We start from the raw sequence: 19,879 nt of genomic DNA on the forward strand, positions 1-19,879 counted from the left end.
TAGCATAAGCTCTGTAACTGAAAGCCAGCATTGAGTTCCATCAGCCTGTGAATCTGCCTTTTTCTCACCAGCAAAAACACCTTACCATGTAGTTTAAAGAATGAAAAAGACAGGGGTGGGGGTGGGGGGCTAGTTTGATGGTCTTAGGCAGTGTTGGACTGATAGGTTTTTCAAAGTCTGATGCCAAAATAGATTCTTGAGATAGTGGTGTGGTTGATGACCCCTATAGGTTTGTATTTAAATGAGTAATCAGTCATTGTTACCACCATAGTAGCAAACAATACTTATGAAAGATTTATTATTTAAAAAAAATAATTCCTGTGAAGTGCAGCTCACATAAGAATCAGATTGCTTTGAGGTCCCTGAATGAACTGGTTTATGGTCCATTGAGTGGGTCTCATACATAGAGGCAGCCATGTTTAAAATAGATTTAGTACAGGATTTCTTAATACATCCAGGGTTAGCTCCTTTTAAATTGTACTTAAGGCTGTAGATTGCAATTAAATACCAGCGCTGTTAAGAAATATTAATATTAATATTAGAAGATTTTACACATTAAAAAAAAATGTACAGGGTAAAATTTTATTTAACCTGTTAAAATGCTATAGTTCAAGATTCAATGAAGACAACTAAGAAATATTGTTATTACTGTTAATTAAGAAACAATGTTTTGTCATTCTATTTAAAATAAAACCAAGAAAAAACATTTGCACACAAGCTTTGTGATACTTCATTTGTAAATATCACTAACTGGGTCTGTGTAGGATACTGTTTCACAAAATAAATCTCCCAAAAATTAGTAAAATTCTTAATCTTCCCCAGAATCCTAAGAGAGTTGACACTGTCTGAAGCCATTGTTTGGATAGATAGCTGAAATGAATAAACAGCTTTGTTTACAAGTGCATTCCTGTTTAATGATATTCATAAATCACTGATGGCTTTAACAAATTGAAATTCACAAAATTTTAGACACCTATCAAATCATATTACACACCTAATATTAGCAAATCTAAGAGACTACCTTGCGAACCAAGACGTTAGTGACTGATGTCTAGATGACACAGGGCTTGAGTTAACATTTGTATTTGCTTGATTTTTTTTTTTTTTTCTTCACACAGCTCATCTTTTTGTTTACCCTCAAGTAACATCTCGGCATTCAAGCACTCGTTAAAGCTTGTGGCCCTGAGTACAGTGCTGTATTGAGCACCATGCTGCATTATGTTTATTCATGAAGTAGAAACTGAGCAGAAGTGAAGCCTATGTAATTCTGTACCACTGCTGATGCAAGAATGCACCTATCAGCTGCAATGGGTTTGCATAACGTTAGCATGAATTAAGACCCAGACAATTGTCAATATATGGAGTGGGGTGGGTGGGTGTGCATGTGTGTGTGCACATGTGCATCTCCACGTGTGTAACTACTGAGATGTGAGGTTGGTGTGCAGGAGGGCTGTAGTAGTAGTGTATTATTGTAGAGGGTGCAGTATTTCTGTGGTATTGATTTGAAGCAGGGGTATTCAGTCAGGTCCAAGTGTCCTTCACAATTTAGTAGATCTCCCAGACCCACTGCTGGGCAGTAGATCTCCCAGGCCCTGTGCTAGGCAGTAGATCTCCCAGGCCCTCTGCTGGGCAGTAGATCTCCCAGACCTGCTGGCTCTAGATTTATAGAGTTGGCATAGAGACTGTAGTCTTGTATCATCTTTGTGTGTGCTTGGCTAGTTTATTTTTCAGTCTTTCTTTCTTTCTCTCCTGCCTTCTGCCAGTTAGCTGACTTGAGCTGTACTGTGCTTTCTCTCTCTTTATGAATCTCTCTTTGGGTGAAAAAAGGAAACACATTTGAAGGGGAGGGGTACACAGGTGTTCTTCTTCAGAAACAGAACAGAGCCTCCAGTGTACACACTCTTGGACACATATACACACATGCGCACACAAGAGTGGATAAACTCACAGGCTAGTTTGGCAGCAGTTCTCAAACTGAAACAAATGAGAGTCAGAAATGAAAGCTTCTCCTGAGACAGACAGGCAGGCAGACAGACAGCAGGACTGTGTGCAATCTCTGCTGCAGCCCACACTCATGCTTCCCCAACATATGGTCTCTCTAATGAGCAGCTAAAATCCAGTGACATTCCTCCAGAGTCTTGGCACTTTGGGCAGCAGTAACACAGTCCAGCTAGGGTTAGGATACATCACTGCACTGAAGGGCTGTGACGTAACCCCGGGCCCTTCCTGACAGCCGCTATCCTGGCTCTGTTTATCTTGATACTGCTGGCCAGGGCTTTGTTCAGGGGTCAGGGGATTTTTAGAAAGCCTGCATAGAGCCACATCCAAGACTCCTGGGCCCTCTCTATCTCTGAGAATATATGACAGGCTGCAAGGGAGAGAGAGCAGCAGTGTGTGATGAGAGGTGGGGATGTTTTGAGCCCTGGTTGCACTGACATATTTCTGGGGTGGCTGTGGGAGCAGTGTGCAGGGCATTTTTGAGGCTTCAAGAAAGGCTTAAGGTAATTACACACACAACAGCTCTCTCCCTCTGTGTTTTCCTCTTTCCCTCTCTCTCGGCCTGTCTTCCTTTATTGACACGACAAATAAGGGTGTACTTGTATTTTCCAAAACGAGTGTTACAAATTTTGAGAATAAAATGTGCATGTGCTCATGTTTGCGTGTGCGTGCGCGTGTATGTGTGTGCGCGAGCACACGCATGCAGATGTGTTCATGCACGTGTGTGCGTATGCTCGCATATGCATAGCGGTTTATACATGTGTGGCCTGGTCACTCATTTTCCTGCTTAATGGTGGGTTGGAAATGTGCATTGTGTTTCTAGGGTTATAGTATTCCACTAATAGTTCTGAGGCTACTGAAGATATGATAGTTCATATTTTTCCATCAGACTTGGTCAGATGTGTACAGTTTAGGCTGGTTTCAATTATTACATAACCTCTTGATTGCGATAATTTAACATTACATTTATTCCCCCCCAAACACACATAGTGGGATGTGGGCTGCAAGTCAGTTGTGCCTGTGTGGAGTGTGTACTTCACTGGGAGGGGTGTGCTGGTTACAGTCACCAGCTTGTAGTCTTTCGTTGTATGTATATATTCAGTTGCTTTTCCATGTAAACTCTTCCAGAAGGAGGCCCCAGCTTCTCTGTCAAGGGGATTGGCAAGCTACAGTGCTACAAAAAGCTTAAAACTGTGGCCACTTCTTTAAAGGAGGTCCATGTTTTACTGTGTTAAAGTTGAAAATGTTATTATTAAAGGTATATGCTAGTTCTATACCACATATTTATTTTTATGACGTGGATGTGGCTTGGGAGATATAGAGTTTTACAGCCCTTTTATATATGGCCACTGTGAACCACATGCTACAGAACTTCACACGTTTACTGCATTACACACAGGAATGGCCAGTCCAGCCTTAACTGGCCTGAACAGTGTAGTGCAGAATCAGAGAGGCGTTACTAATCGCTGGGGATCTGATGCAGTACATATAATTTTACATTATTATATTACATCATAATTAAAGCTGTGTTTTGCTTTGTGTGGGCAGTGTGCGGTCTTGCTCATTCACACTTACCATCATCTCTTGCCTAAGAACTCCAACCCCCTTTCCCCATCTAATTTTCCAAAATAACTGCCAAATAAGAAAATTACCGACAGACGGCAAGAAAGTGAGTATGTCTGAGCCTCGGTTGGGGGGGGGACTGTAGCTCTCTAAAGCTTGCTGAACTGACAAGTTACTAACAGATCAGATTGTATTAGAGGTTCGGAAGTTTTCCCGCTGCTGTAGAGAGAGTGGAGTGAGAAACCCTAAACTGCTGGGCCTCTTCAGGGACAGAGCCATTAGCAGATGGCCGTATCTGCATCAATGCACTGGATGTGTGTTGAGTTTGTGAAGCTTTTCTACATATGCCATCAAACTATTGAAAATTTAAATACTTCAATGTATATAAACTTCCCATAACACGCATAATCACACACCTAAACATTTCATCTTGATCATGTCGTAGTACCGTTATCTGCACTTTTCTGCCCTGCCTTTTATCTGCCAATCTACTTTATTTTATTTATGTCATGTCATCATTCTGCAATGGCATCTCCCAACTGCTGCACTTGACACTTCTTAACAGTTGATGCACATGTAAGGTCCAAGTATGACTGTGTGCATGTGTAGGAGTGTATGCCTGTGTTGTGAGTGTGGTGGTCTTTTGTTCTACTGTGTACAAGCAACTTTGCGGGATGAGCTACTGTAACTAAGAACAAATTCCTTGTATGCGTAAGCATACTTGGCCAAAGCCTGATTCTGATTCTGATTTGAAGTTGATGTTGTGTTGCCCGACTGCAAATGTTACTCTGGCAGAGTATGTGCGTTCATCTGTGTTGTGAAGCAGAGTTGGGTTTTCACTGTGGGATGGGAAGAACTAGATGAACTAGAACTTTCACTCTCTCTGTCTCTCTGTCTCTCACACTGCATTTTAATGAGAACGACTAGGAGCATTCCACAGGGGATTTAATTCTGATGACCCTCAGTGTACATAGACAAACATGCACGTGCGCACACTCACCTTTATAATCGATTTTTTCACAGTAATCCATTTTTAGGTTTTTAGTGAATCCTGTTAAGCTGCCCAATTCTCAGATTTTGAAGTTTTTTATTAGGCAAATATGTCTGTGTTTTTCACACAGACTCCTTTTCATCGTTGCGTAATTTCAGCTCTGGCCTCCAGTGCACTTAGAGGTGCACTTACATTGGGCTAGATTTGATATTTCTGTCATCTTTCACCAAAAAAAGGGGTGTGCGTGTATGTGTGCGTACATGTATGTGAGTGCCTGTGCATCTGTGTGTGCATGTGTGCTTGCACTAGATCCAGTGTACCTTGGCTGTTTAGACTGTGTATTTTTCAGAAAGCAGGAGAGAATACATTGCCAGCAGAATGAACCACAGGAGGTTTGTCTCCAGGGGTCTGATGGGGAGATTTGAGGCTGTGCTGGAGAATTGGGGTGAAGTAGCTAGTGTAGGTTTGGTGTAGACAAATTCAGCAGGAGATGGGTTACCAGCTTATTAAAGGAGCTAAGAAGAAATAAAGAGCTCCTCCTTACTTTACGGCTCAAGAGAGCTTAGCTACACCCCCACTGAGCCAGCTGGGTACTCAATCCTCATCAGAGACATGCCTTGTAAAGGACACTCAGAATCCATTGTGTCAATAAATTATAGCTGATCATTACTCAGTACGAAATATTAGCCATGCCCAGCTGCTCTAGAATCAATTAAAGCACTAAATTTTTTTCTCCTTTCAAGAACACTAATTTCCTTCTCGCTGACTCCTCCCTCATCCTTATTCAAGCCTGTAATTCATTAAGCCTCACGCATCATTAGAATTACACAAATCGGACAAATTAATGCACTTGATAAAGTTGTGAGGCCAGTGTGGATTGTTGAGCAACATCAGAGTTTCTGGCGTGTTTTCAAAGGATTCGTCACAGACAGTGAGTTGACGAGGGCAAACCCTCTGGCAGCCTCTTCCTGTCTGAGTGTTAAAGATGGAGAACTTTTTCATTCCTAGCACTGGCTCTGAGGAAAGTGCAGAATGAAAGAAAAGTTTAGTTCAGTGAAAAAAGTCATCTAGGTTTTTCTTTTAACAGCCTGGCCTGTCCAGCGCTATTGTTCAGTTTTAAATTGAGCTCTCAGTATTTTCAGTTCAAGGATATGTATAATGATATGTTCTTACATGTGTGGTCCAGACTCAGTTCTTTAATGCCTATGAGGTGTGTGGTAGCCAGACATTTTGGTACATGAGTATGCATGCTAAGTGTTGGTCATGCTGTGTCTACAAGTACCCACATCAGGCGAAAATGGATCTCTGCCTTCTCACCTCATTTAATGTGTGCTGCACTCCATTTCCCAGCAATACCTCAAACCCAGGACATTTGTGCAGAAAGGAACCTGAACAATTTCTGCATATTGGAACACTATTTGAAATAACTGTGGCTATGGAAGTGAATTTAATACTGATTACAAACCATACTGTTAAACTCTTGCCCCAAGGCCCTTCTTACTGCCCTGTCTTTAAGGGCACTTCTGACATGCACTCGACTATGTTCCATTCAGCACGTACCCATTGGTTTGCACTGAAAACCTGAGTTTGTTGTCGTGGCTGTGTGTTCATCAGTGTGTCGGTATGTGGGTGTGTGTGGGGCAGTGCATGTGTGTGTGTATCTGTGTGCTTGCACTATAGCACTTGTAACACAACAGCATGTGGTTGGTACACACACAACATTACACGGCTGCACCAAAGGGCAGGGAGGGGGTGGGCTTTGGAGCAGTAGGTCATAGCTTCCACAGTCACGGGAAACCTGGTTGAAGGCACTGTTGCCTGGCAACACCACCACTGATGACTCCTGGCAAAAAAAAAAAAAAAAAGAATTCACACACCCACGGCATGACATCACATGATCATTCAGTCACATGACTCAGTCTGTGCTGTGCTCACTTATGAGTCCTGTTCTCTCAGCCATCTATGTTCACTGCATACATTCCAGTTCCCTATTTTTGACTTCCTTTGTAATCCTTCTAGGGTTCCTCTTGCTTTCTTTTTGCTTTAATTAATTTATTTAATTGGGAGGCTTGGCACTGTGCATGGAGGGTGGTAGAGCAGCAGATTCTGTCAGTGGTTTATGCTGCTGCTCCAGTTTGAGAGCGACCACAAAGTAGTCATTGCAGTCACAGTCCTGTCTAAAGTCCTATTTCAGATCTTTGGCATCTCCAGTTTGTACTTGCCCAGTGGAGGAACAGTGTGCTGCTTTCAGGTTTTTGCTTGTCAAACAAGTTTAGATGTAGAGATTGGAACTTTGTTCTTTTCTGTCTCTCGCTGGGCTGGAGAGCTCAGTGGAAAGCAGGCTTTTGGGACCCTTTGCCACATCAATTTTCCTGACAAGCTCAATCCTATTCAGAAAGATGAGACTGGCTATGGTGATATCTTTATCCTAAGAATCCCCTCTCTCTACTTCTCTTACTCTCTTTCCATCTCCCCCTCTCTTTCTCTCTCACTCCCCCTCTTCTCTTGTTTGTAAAGGTATGGTCTTTGAGAGTGAATATTTGCTCTCTTCCATTACAAAGAAACAAAAATAGTTATTTGATCTTGTGCATATTTCTGTATGGTGTTTGACCACTACTGTTACATGGGAGAGATGTGCTCTCCTGGATTGGGCTATTTCTGTGCCAAATGAAAAGGGAAAATGGGGTATGATCTGAAAGAGCCAGTGACAGCATTGCTTCTGATGGCCACTAAAGAGATGCAGTCTGCAGAGGTCCGTTGGAAACAGCCAGAACCCCTTAGCATCTGTTTGCTGAGCAGAGCAAAACCCTTCCATACACAGACACACTGGTGGTCCCTTAAACTCCAGCAGAGTTGTACTTTGTAAGTCATAGCCATATGTCCTCAGCACTTAGAGATTCTTTTTTATTATTCATGGCATTGCAAGAGTTTAAATGCCAACTACTGAGTTCTGTGCTGTCTCTGATGTATTTTTGATGTTTTTGATGTCTTATTTTTGATGTCTGATTCAGTATTGTCTGTTGTTGATCATTCCACTCTTACAGGTTACAATCAGAATGTCCAAAGCAGCATTTAATGTTGTGCTCCTCCTCTCCCCTTACCTCTCGGAAATCTTGCAACCTTCATGTGTGTGCATGTGTGCGTGTACACATACGTGTGCGCCTGCTCACCTCCATGCATGTGTGCATATGTAGCAGAGAGTGAGAGAACCCTTCTGTGAAAGAGTGGCAGGGGTGGCATAGAGGAAACCTAATAACAGCAAGGTTCTGTTGCTCCTGATGTATGGTGTGTGTGCTTCGGCCCTGCTGCCAGCTCTGTGCTCTCACCATAAACTCCATTAGCCACAACCCCACTGATCATAACTGTGCTAGCTAGAACCTCACTGATTATAACCTCTCTAATCCCCACTGTAGGGGTAGTGGTGGTTCGGGGCTGGGAGGAGGGAGGTGGGGTCTGTGTCTGTTTGGGCTTTAGCTTGAACCCCACTATTCCTGTATGAGAGTAGGGGGGTAGGGGCTGTTTCCATGCTTTTATGAGTCTGAGCGGTTGATAACTGCGAGAAAAGTGCTGACATGGGAGAAATTTTACAATGGAAACCCCTAGCCATTACATTAGGAAATGGGAAACACATGCATGCATATGAGGAATTGGCAACACCATATAAGAGCTCCTGCTTGTGTTTGAAAGGCTCTCTATGTTCCTGCAGACAAGCATCAGGCTGCATAAGGGATTAGTGGCAGATTGCGAGTGTGGAGCCGCACTGTTCTGTGTGGTTATGCATCAGCACTGAGTGCAGGCAGAATCAGACCAGTGCTTTGCTCCTGTGTTAGCCCCTGTATGCTTACTGCTCTCTTGGAGCTTCCATGTGAGAGATCATAAATATAAAAATATATATACCTTCTTTAAGAATGTGTGGTAATTGGGTAGGAAATCATTTATGATGCATTTACAGCTCACTGAGAGAGGAGATGAGAGGGAAGGAGAGGCTGGTCGAGGTGGGTATGAATGCAGAGCTACAGACGTCAGTACAAAGGGGCCAAAGGAAAGCCTGTAGCTTCCTCACCTCCTCTCCTCAGATACTGATCTGCAGCGTGTTTACTCTTACTATGTTATCCACTGTGCTAAAGTGGATCCATGTGTAAAAGGGTCAAATGCCACGTAAATTGTTGCTCTAAATGGCTGTGTACAGTTCAGGTCTGTGGTGGGATATAGTCCTGTGTGTCTCAGCTCTCCAGAACAAGTTAGAATCTGTTAGAAAATGATCTTGGTAAAGGCAAGAGCTGTCTGCACACTCCTTTCAGCAGGCCATATGAACTTATTGAAGTAGAAGGGTTTGGTTATTAACAGCAGTTTTCTCTGTAGCTAAGGCAACAAAACCCAGCAATTTGGAGGTGAGGATGTCAGGTCATTTTAATTACAAAAACAAAAACTAATCTGTCTTTATTCCAGGGGCATTCCAAATCCCAGTGATGGCTGTACGCCTCCTTTCTTGCATATATCTTGTGCACATAAATAGAGGTAGGCTATTGTAAAGGTCCTTATTTATGCACTGGCTGTCCTGGCTGAAGGGCTTTGTGAGTGTTTAATGGTGCCTGACTCTCTAAATTACATGCTTGGAGGTGTGACAAAGCCTCTGGCATAGAGAGGGTCATAGGTCATGATCTTCAAGGCTGCCAGGAGAAGCTTGTCAGCTTGATGATTGTGGATTCAATCAGCACTGTGCTTAAAAAGTAGCAGCCTTAAATCTGCCTGACATTCTCTCACTGTACATACAAACACATGCTCATTATTTCTCGTGGGTTGTTTATTTGTTTTTGTATTTATTTAGTAGTCTGACGTGTGTCTGGCAGCACAAAAACATTCATACCTTTGATCAGACAGAAATAAAGCGCTGTGTCTAACTGTGTGTTTGAAAGACAAATTTGTGATATTTGATCCTGTTGAGTCATGAGAAGGGGTTAGGCGGGAGTGGGTTGAATTGGAGCATGGGTTTGGGATAGTTTGAGATATAGATGCATCATGGCTATTTAAGCTTTTTCATGAAATTGGGGCAACTTGCACCTGCACTTCAAACTGAAGGACTTCTACCTTTCAGATCGCTCGGTTCTAGCATCTGTGCATCCTGACGTGGATAAGGATAATTATAAGCAAGGTGTTTTGTCATTTTGGCGAACTCCTCAGCATTCCTTAAAATCAGATACACCCCCAAAAAGAGCACCCACTGCGCCCCCCAACACAGTTGTGCAGAAAAGCCTGTGGTTCAGCAGTCAAGGGGAAGGAGACTCATTTGGCAGCTTAACTAGGATTTTTAATAAAAATAGTAGTAGTAGTAGTAATAGTAGTAGTAGTAAATTAGAGTATATATCTAATATGTTGATTGATTTTATATATATATATATATATATATATATATAATTTATTAATTTTTTTTTTTCTCCATTTGTTTTTTTTTTTTTTTTTTTTTTTTAGTGAAACGGCACCATAAAATGACTGACACACTCACCCTCTCGCTCTCTCTCTCACCCACCCACACACACACACACTCTCTATACATCTGAGATCTGTTTCTTTTGTGTGCTGCTGATCTCCGATTCCTGGCACGCACTGATTTATCCAATGGGAGCTGATTTGCAAACACTGGGGAGAGCTGCATAGGAAGGACGTAGAGGGACACATGCATTATGTATCAGTGCAGGATGGTCACCAGGAAGAAAAGATTAGAAGAAAAACAAGCAGGCTAGATTTGCTGGTTGGGAGCACCACACACCATACACACCATACACCATGTCTTCTCCTTTCCTCTCCTCTCCTCTCCACTCTGAGTTTGACTGTTTTTGTTTGTTTTGTAGGTTGCAGCTCTGGGTGATGAGTCACATTGATGAAGAAGAAAGACAAAGGACAACAGATGCTTTTGTATTCTGAGCTGAGCTGATTTGACTGTGGATGTGTTTATGTATGAGTGTATGTGTATGTGAGAGAAGGAGAGTGTGGATTAGAGTGGAATGTCGCATTCAGCATAATGTTTTGTTACATTTTTAAAAAAAAAATAGAAATGATGTGTAATGTTTGCACATTGCTGGCATACTAATAATTGTATTGGAGGACATCAAAAGTTTGTAGCTACCTATGTATGAATGTATGGAATATTGGTATGGTAGCTATATTCATATAGAGAAAACTGTATCATACAGGGAAAAATTCCCTCTTACATACACAAACTAACATTTGTGAACTCAGTAGACAAAGAAGCAACATTTTCCATCTAACATTTCTGTTTCACATTTGATCCAGAATGTTTAGATGAAATGGTCAATAATAGTAATAAATTATTTAGACAGTAATAACAGTAATGGAAGTGAGGAAGAGTATGCTGGTGATCTGGTTGAAGCTTGATGGTGCGTACACACACTACCTGCAGGGACAGATTAAAGCAATGAGCATATGTTGCTCTCATACACAGCAAATAATCACGGTACTCCAGAAATACAGCGGCTGTGTCTCAATGTATATCTGTGTCTGTATTTACGTGTGTGAGTGAGCGTGTGTGTGTCGTGAGTGAGCGTGTGTGTGTCGTGAGCGAGCGTGTGTCAGTGAGAGGGAGAGGGAGTGTGTGTGTTGAATATGGGCAATATGCTTACGCTGGTGCTACCCTCCTGGCCAGAAAGATAAGACTGAGACTTTGAAATGTGGGATAAGACTGAGCACTTTCCTGATCAACTTGTTAATAAAAAGCTTTGGTTCTCTGGCCCATGACAATCCCAAAACAAGCTGCCCTCTGGTACTGATTCTTTAATGGCTGGTAAGAGTGCAGTTGAATCAGTTCTACAAATGTTACATATAAGTCATGTTTGCTGCTGCCCGTGGTGTGGGTGGCATGTCTGAGGACCGTGGTCTTCCTCAGGTCCAGGCGGGCTTCTATTGTGGCATTTCGTGCCACAGGTTTGGTTCGCATGTGTCTGGTCCGCTTCATATAACCCAGATCTGTGACTCAAATGTTCACTGCTGGGAAAGTTATTGTCTTCTGTTCGCATGATGTAAAAAGAAAGTAATATCAGTGTGTGGTTATGGGTTCCTATTCTCCATATAAAGTAATATCACACATAATAAAAATAGCAATGAAAGGCTCAGTACTGTTTATGTGGAAGTAATAAAGGAGATCATCTGGTAGCTCCTGAATTACCATGCCTGTTAAAGACTCCTGCAGTGGAACAGTCCAAGTCCACTAATAACTGCACTGATGAAGCATGGGAAACAGTGGGAAGCTTTGATGTGTATATGCTGTGTTTGGTTATAATGTTACTGTGTGGAAGCAGAGATGGAGATGGAGGCAGATGATTGAGAGATGGAGGCAGATCTCCATTTTGAGATTTAGGACAGCTGGCCTGAATTGGCAGTGCCGGTTGAAGTCAATAGCACTTTGGAATCTTTTTACTTACTGTTGAAGCTTTGGTTCGGGGAGGTCACTGGCAGGCCTGCTGGGATGGAGAAACCAGCCAAAGATGTGTCACTCTCATGGGGTGTTCGCCTCTGTAGAGAGAGGAGGTTGGATATGTCAAGCTAAACTGTTAGCGTGCCATATCTAGGTGGTTGTGGTCATGTTGTGAATGATGCTCTGTGGCTTTTTGTCAGTAGCAGCAGGGGAAACCAGAGTTCATTTTATTCTTACTCCTAAAAAAAACTTTCCTGGCCTTTCCTTAATGTGAGTGTTCTTAATAAGTATGTACTTGCAGAGAAAGTGAATGAATCTTGGAAGGGAATTTTAGGGAAAAGTAATATACAGAAATAACTTTTACCACTGTGATGTCAGAGTGGTGTATGACATCGGTATGACAGTGCAGTTATAGCCTTCGTGTGAAGTCAGCATTCCAAAAGGAATGAATGGATAACTAAATGTGTGCAGTGCATCACCTGCAGTGGGAAGGGTGGTAGGGGACCAGTTGTGCGCTGATGATATACGTGCTTTAGAATTTGCGGTCAGTATGCGGCTTTCTCTTACTCTTCATATGTGAATATTTAATCTTTTTGTAACCTTTATGATCTGTCTTAGGCTGTACATAAAGACGGATGAGACTCCGTGTGTAAAGTGAAATAGTAACGCTTCAACTGTCTGCATCCAGGGTTACGAATGTCCCTTTGACTCATTTACTGTACTCATTACAAGAAAGGATTTCAGAGGGGTCTGTTCTGCATCTTGCTGGGCTGACCACTGAATCCATGTTTTTTGAAATGGCTTCAATTGCACATACAGTTGCGAGAAAAGGTTTGTGAGCTCTTTGGAATGATCTGGAGTTCTGCATGGGTAGCTTCTTCAGCGTGATCTGATCTTAATCACAAGTCATAGTAATAAATAAAGCCTTGTTTAACATCAACATGCACCATTTTCAGTGCCACACCTTGTGCTTGAACAAATAATTTAAACTATTAAGGTCACTGATTATAGGGGTCTACATACCTCAAATGGACTTTCCAAATATAATACTATATATTTACCAAAACAAATTCTTATCTGTACAAAAAAAAAAAAAAAAAAAAAAAAAATCAGTCTGGTCCTGGATTTTGTAAGCACATTTCTTAATTGAAAAGTTGGTGTAATTGATTATTTTTAATCAATTTGCATCATTTTTGTAACTGTTGTATAATTGAGTTTGTCTTGATTCCTAGGTAGAGGAAGGATGAGTAATCTAGTACTCAAAGATGAAAGGCTCAGATCTGAATACCACTTTTCCAGAGTTTCATGTATTTTTAACACCAATATGTTACTTGTTAAACCAACCTGTCTGTATTTATTATTATGACTCACTAAAGATCTGATCTCATTGTAGGAGCCATTTTTACAGAAATCCAGAAGAGTCCTGAGTTCATCAACTTTTTTCACAGCTGTATCTATTGTTCCTTTTGTATGATGCACTGAAAAACAGAATTTTGACAAGCAGTCTAAAAGTGTAGAAGTGTTACTTTATAAACTCGAACAACTTAGTAGAATAGTTATTGCATTATTTGGTTTAACTTGTATGTAATGTTATTATGGAACATGTAATGTCCTTATGTAAATGTTGTTTATTGTTTTATCTGAAATAAAGTTTATTAATGCATCAGAACATCTGTGTGCATCATTTATGACTATCAAAGAAAAATTGTATGTGCATGCATGACAGAAGGAGGTGAATTCTCAAGATAGGTACTGCATCAGACCAAAGAGGAATGGAATGGAAGTCTGTGTTTTATTCCATAAACCAACAGCATTAAAGCATAAAAATGATATGGGAGTTAACTTGGACAATGTGGGGCCTTTTTTTTTGGTCCTAATGGGGGGGGGGGGGGGGGGGGGTGCTGCTTTAATACACAATGTGAGGTACCCATAATGATAGTGATGGTATATGAGAATATGGCCCTCAAGGAGGGTCCAAAGTTTTCCAGGGCTCATTTCTAGCACTTCAAGGCATGGTTCTACTCCTGCCAGAGTGACTAATAACAGCTAAACCTGACACATGCTATACTACAGCTGCAAATGGAAAGAATTTAATCTGATTTGGAGGAAAAAAAAATCCCTTAAAGATGTAATTTCAACCTTGCACCAGGCAAATGCACCAAACCTTTCATTATACGTAACAAACTGGGAATTTATGGTTCCCATGTCATGGATGGACATCCTGCTGAATTTTGCCCTGTTTAGAAGGTTATTCATCACAAGTTTCAGATCTATGAAAAGGGAAAGAATAAAGTATAGGCTTAGCCACAGGAAAACCACTCAGAACAGTTATATAAAATTTTTTTTGGTCTCAATTACAGTTGTCTGTAAATATATCAAGACTCTTCATTTTTGTTTGATGAATAATTTGCTTTGGTTTAGAAAGCAAAACATGGATGATAATTCATGTTCTCTTTGACATGTTTCCATGATGATGTATGAAGCTGAGGAACCGATCTACTTTATCTTTTTTAGGTAACATTAGATTTTGTGATTATAAGCTGCCACGACAGCAATAACAACATTTATTTCATTAATGTCATTATGTCATTAATAATACACTAAAGCAAGAAAACTAAACTGCAGGCTCTTCTTTGCTCTTCCTGAAGGCAAACTGTACATTCCCCTGTCACTGCAAATCATTCCACTCCAGTCTCCATGTCCCTCTAACGATATGTGATGCCAGTTGGGAGGCTCTGGTCAGCCTGCTGCCTTAGGGACTGTCTATCAAATTTAAAGTTCAAACAGTTTTTCCAGTTTGCAGTGTTAGATGAGACACTATTTTGCATTGTAGTCATGTGTCCACATGAAATGTCATCCATTTAACAGTGGATGTGCAGTTTGCATATTATTATTGATCACAGCATTAAAGTGCATTAAAGTTTAGGGTGACACGTTAATTTGCAGTGTTAAAAAGCCGTGTTATAAAACACTTGCATTCAGCATTAACTGATTTGCTGTACGTTTGCAAGAGAATCTCATGAAGTGAACCCATATGAACTATCAGAGAAATTATAATGTTCTTATGACATCCATACTCAAAAGTTTAATAACAAGATTATTCTACCATCAATATTATATTTATAGAACATTATATTTATAGAACATTCATCTTACTGAACTCAAAAAATAAAAATATCACCTTCAGTTTAAGTAAATTAGAAATTATAACCAGACCTTTTTAATTGTTCAGACTTTAATGTAAACATGAACTGCAGCAATAGAACAATGTACACAATACATGTATCAAATGGGCATATGATAACATGTAAATATAAAGTGATATGCATATTTAATGTCAGGTCAAATGTGCATTAATTTAATCTCCTCTGTTCCTGATAGGAAAATCTAAAGCGAGAGACCAGGTCCAGAAATAAGAACTACGAAATGGTTCGAAATGGCACGCTAGCACTTGGTCATCACATCAGCAGGGGAATATGGAGCCTTGGATTACAAAATAACAATTACATTCTTAATACTCCATGAATGCATTTAGTTCTCTATCTCTAAATCATTAGTTCAACCAGCATAACTGAATGTAGAATTCAATGTTTTCATCAAAAGTAGAATATTATGCAAATAAGTGAAAGGGAATACGACATTACGTTAAATTATATTTGCTATGTTAAGTAAGGCATGGACAGATGATACAAGCGAGCCCTCACGATCAGTGGAAGTGATTTGGAAAATGCCGACGCTCCCTGAAGCACACCATCTGGTTCCTAGTCCCACCCATTTTTTTGTGAAGGGGAGACAGCAGGGCGCCTGAGAGCAGGTCTGAACAGCTCAGAATACTTGGTCGAATGGTTGGATGGCAGTCGTTAGCTGCATCACTTCAGCGGACATTGCTTGTTTTAAGTCAAATAATAACTATGTCCATGTTTGATTGTTTACTTTAGTAGTTCGAGCTTTATATGTATTTTTGGAGCATTTATTTTTGCAATGTGAGTAATTACTTTCGAAGTTCGGACAACAGTAAATTAGTGAAGAAAGGATCCCAACAAAGGCTGGCAGTTGGGGGATAGCTTGCTAGCTTGCGAGCTAGCTGTCTGCAGAAGAAACCCTAAAGAAAGTATGGCCGTACGCGGTGTATTAGCTATGGATTACAGGATAAACCCGCTGGGTTTACTTAAGGTATTGATACTACTTTGTGGAATTTGGGAAGTAAACGCGCAATATGGAGATCGTGGAATATCGATTCCTGAGCACGGCTTCTGTCAACCGATTTCTATCCCACTTTGCACGGACATCGCCTACAATGAGACAATCATGCCAAATCTACTTGGTCATACGAATCAGGAGGATGCTGGACTCGAGGTTCATCAGTTTTATCCACTTGTTAAAGTTCAGTGCTCGCCGGATCTGAAGTTTTTCCTTTGTTCCATGTATGCGCCTGTCTGTACGGTTCTGGAGAAGGCACTGCCGCCGTGTAGATCACTGTGCGAGAGAGCGAGACAAGGCTGCGAGGCGCTTATGAATAAATTTGGCTTTCAGTGGCCGGACACTCTAGCGTGCGAATCTTTTCCGATTCATGGAGCTGGCGAGTTGTGTGTCGGGCAGAACACGTCGGAAAAAAGCACTGCAATAAATCCGACACCCGGCGTAACGCAGCCTCCACATGACGATCACAGAAAAGGACAGTTCAAGTGCCCGGCTTCGTTAAAAGTTCCGCCGTATTTGAATTATCGCTTTCTTGGCGAAGATGACTGTGGTGTGCCCTGCGAGCCTAAGAAACTCCACGGAATAATGTACTTTAATGAGGATGAGCGGAAATTCGCCAGGATATGGATAGGAATTTGGTCGGTGTTGTGTTGCGCCTCTACTTTGTTCACAGTTCTGACCTACTTGGTGGACATGAAGCGTTTCAGCTATCCGGAGCGTCCGATCATCTTCCTCTCTGGGTGTTATACTATGGTTTCTATTGCTTATATTGCTGGCTTTCTGTTAGAGGACAAAGTGGTTTGCAATGAGACATTTGATAATGAATACAGGACTGTGGTGCAGGGTACCAAAAAGGAAGGCTGTACCATTCTGTTCATGATGTTGTATTTTTTCAGCATGGCGAGCTCTATTTGGTGGGTGATCCTGGCTCTCACCTGGTTTTTAGCAGCAGGTATGAAGTGGGGCCATGAAGCAATCGAAGCTAACTCGCAGTATTTCCACTTGGCCGCGTGGGCTGTACCCGCCATCAAAACGATCACTATTTTAGCAGTGGGGCAGGTGGACGGTGACGTCCTCAGTGGAGTGTGTTTTGTGGGCGTCAGCAGCGTGGATGCGCTGCGTGGCTACGTGTTGGCCCCCCTGTTTGTCTACCTGTTCATCGGCACCTCCTTTCTGCTCGCGGGGTTCGTGTCGCTCTTCCGCATCCGCACCATCATGAAGCACGACGGCACCAAGACAGAGAAGCTGGAGAAGCTCATGGTTCGCATCGGTGTGTTCAGCGTGCTCTACACGGTCCCGGCTAGTGTCGTCATCGCCTGCTACTTCTACGAGCAAGCCTTCCGCCAGCAGTGGGAGAAGACATGGCTCAGCCAGGCGTGTAAGACGTACGCCGTGCCGTGTCCGACGTACAACCCACAGCTCAGCCCCGACTTCACTGTTTTCATGATCAAGTACCTCATGACGCTTATCGTGGGAATAACGTCTGGCTTCTGGATATGGTCTGGCAAGACTCTTAATTCCTGGAGAAAATTCTACACGAGACTCGCAAATAGTAAACAGGGAGAGACGACGGTGTGACGTACCGAAGTGTCTTCCTCGGAAGACTGGACTGCTGGAGATGTTGCATAAAATGACCTTTTTATTTTGTAAATATGCACTGGTGATTTTTTTTGTAAGTATATATTTGTATTTGAATTGTGCTTCAGTCTGCATAAATCAAATATGTTTGGACTTTTTTTGTGTTTTTTAAAAAAATTTCTTTTTAATATAAACAATATGAACACCTTTTGGAGGTCATTTCTGTGATGAGCAGGACATTTAGATGAAATTGTCTTTCTCTGGGTATATGAACTTGGAATACATATTCTTTGTTGTCACATCCTGCTCTTAGCAGTGTTTTTCAAACGATAAATATTTTTGAGGGAAAATATTTAGCTGTGCTTCATAAGATGTGCAGATATAATACATGAATGGAAGTGTAAAAAGATTCAGTGACATCTGAAAAAGTGATGGAAAATGTGCCAAATCTCCTGGTCAGTTTGTTGGAGGACTTTAGGCAGTGTGCCTGCCTGATAAAAGGGTGTGTTTAGTGCCTTTATTTCACTTTCAAAGTACTTAAATGGACCAATAATGATGCTGATGGCTTCACTCCAGTAGCACTTGTTTTTTGAGGCTGAGAGGACAGCTGCAACCCCCCCCCACACACACACGTATGCACAGTGTGTGGGGGAAGAAGGGGGAATTTGCTTCACAAAAATTCTTTAAGCATTTGGATTTCTTGCTATTTATGAGCTTTATGATTTTTTTTTTTCTTGAATCTTTTGCAGTCTCTCTAAACATGTTTTAATGCACTAAGTTGACAGTATGTGAAACATGTCTGTCATTTACTGGTTATGGAAGTAAACACGAGCAGAAGCGACCGAGCCAGGCTACGGTTACTCGTGCCCGTCTCAGGGCAGTGTGAATGAGCAGGCACAGGCCACTGCAGGAGTCTTGGGTTTCCCCTGCAGACTGCAGCTGTGCTTCATACAGCTTCACCGGAAGATCTTCACTAGTCCAGACATGTCACTCCTCGTTAACGTCCTCAAAGCAGGATCCTTGTGGAAATTGTCCATTGCAAATCTCAGAATTCTGTGTGATGTCATGTTCTGGGGGAAAAAAGAAATGTGTCTGGAAAGCAAACACTTGTGCTAAGGTGAGAGACTGAAGAAGCTGATTAAACCGACCTGTGATTTGGATGGTATGTTTGTATTCAATGCTTTCTGCATCAGACTAAAGTATTTACTCAAAAGCATTTACATCTATAATAAACTACAGATTTCTACAAGCATCCTTCATTTAAATAATTTACCTCTGTTATTGTTTTTTCATGCATTTGTAATACTTCCAGAAGAATCTTTATATTTATAGTACCTGAGTTTATTCTCTATATGCTACATTTTCTTTTAAAGAATAAAATTCTTATCTTTATATAAAATCTGCATATTTTGGCATGTTGCTTTGTTTGAAGAGGGAATCAAAGTTGTATTTATTTTGTTGGTGTATAACCTCCTGGTGCTTTACATCCCATTTCTCAGTCATGGGTATTTTTCATTGAGCTTTGGTTTCTGGTGATAACAATTACGCAGAGGTATTTATAAATGAAGAGCATTTAGTTTTTATCACATGCATGTGTGTAGGAAAAAGCCCTTTTTCATTTGATTGGAATGCAGCTTGAAGTCTGCAGCCTCTATCTCCCTTTTTCTCTCACTCCTGCTGGACCACAGGTGGACCGCCAGACCAGGTTTTTGTCCTGCAATGTGGTAAGCCGCTTTTTGTTCTGTTTCAGAAACCTTAAGAGAAGCTTCAGCCATAAAATAAAATCTTCTAACCACCTAATACCTAGCCACTATAATTTTTATTTCATAATCAATTTGTGTTCATTTTATCAGAGCCGAATCCAAGCTGAATAAAGAGAATCCTGAATGCAAATTCATTTCTCAAACTCATTCCAAATTTTAACAAAGCATTATAGACAATTTTTTGGAGGAGGTCATGTTGCTCAGTTGAGTTAGAAGTGGCGTGCAGTCCTTGTCATCACTGATGTTTGTCAGTGTGAGTGTAACGCTCCAGGCTGCCAACTTTCCCAAAAGCTGCAGTGTAATGCCTTATTAAGAACACGGTTGTAAAGCGCCTATGTGTACTGAATCAGAGAGTGA

General features: G+C 41.3%; 2 protein-coding genes across 9 annotated transcripts in view; both read left to right on the forward strand.

The window, feature by feature from the left end:
- Positions 1-13,650, forward strand: part of cdk14 (cyclin-dependent kinase 14) — a 100,307-nt gene extending 86,657 nt beyond the window's left edge. For all 8 annotated transcript variants that reach the window (XM_035525925.1, XM_035525929.1, XM_035525926.1 and 5 more), the window contains one exon: positions 10,402-13,650. The gene's annotated coding sequence lies outside the window, so the exon portion shown is untranslated. The remainder of the gene's footprint in view (positions 1-10,401) is intronic.
- A 1,657-nt stretch (positions 13,651-15,307) lies between these two features.
- Positions 15,308-18,575, forward strand: fzd1 (frizzled class receptor 1). The gene has a single exon (XM_027001196.2). It carries the CDS (start codon positions 16,095-16,097, stop codon positions 17,757-17,759), a length of 1,665 nt encoding a protein of 554 aa, XP_026856997.1. The 5' UTR covers positions 15,308-16,094; the 3' UTR covers positions 17,760-18,575.
- The last annotated feature ends 1,304 nt before the right edge of the window (positions 18,576-19,879 follow it).

This window comes from Electrophorus electricus, chromosome 5, assembly GCF_013358815.1.
Source record: "Electrophorus electricus isolate fEleEle1 chromosome 5, fEleEle1.pri, whole genome shotgun sequence".
NCBI lineage: Eukaryota > Metazoa > Chordata > Actinopteri > Gymnotiformes > Gymnotidae > Electrophorus > Electrophorus electricus.

Excerpts from the sequence above, each read along its gene's own strand:
- fzd1 (XM_027001196.2), top strand. The coding sequence starts at position 16,095 with ATGGCCGTACGCGGTGTATTAGCTATGGATTACAGGATAAACCCGCTG.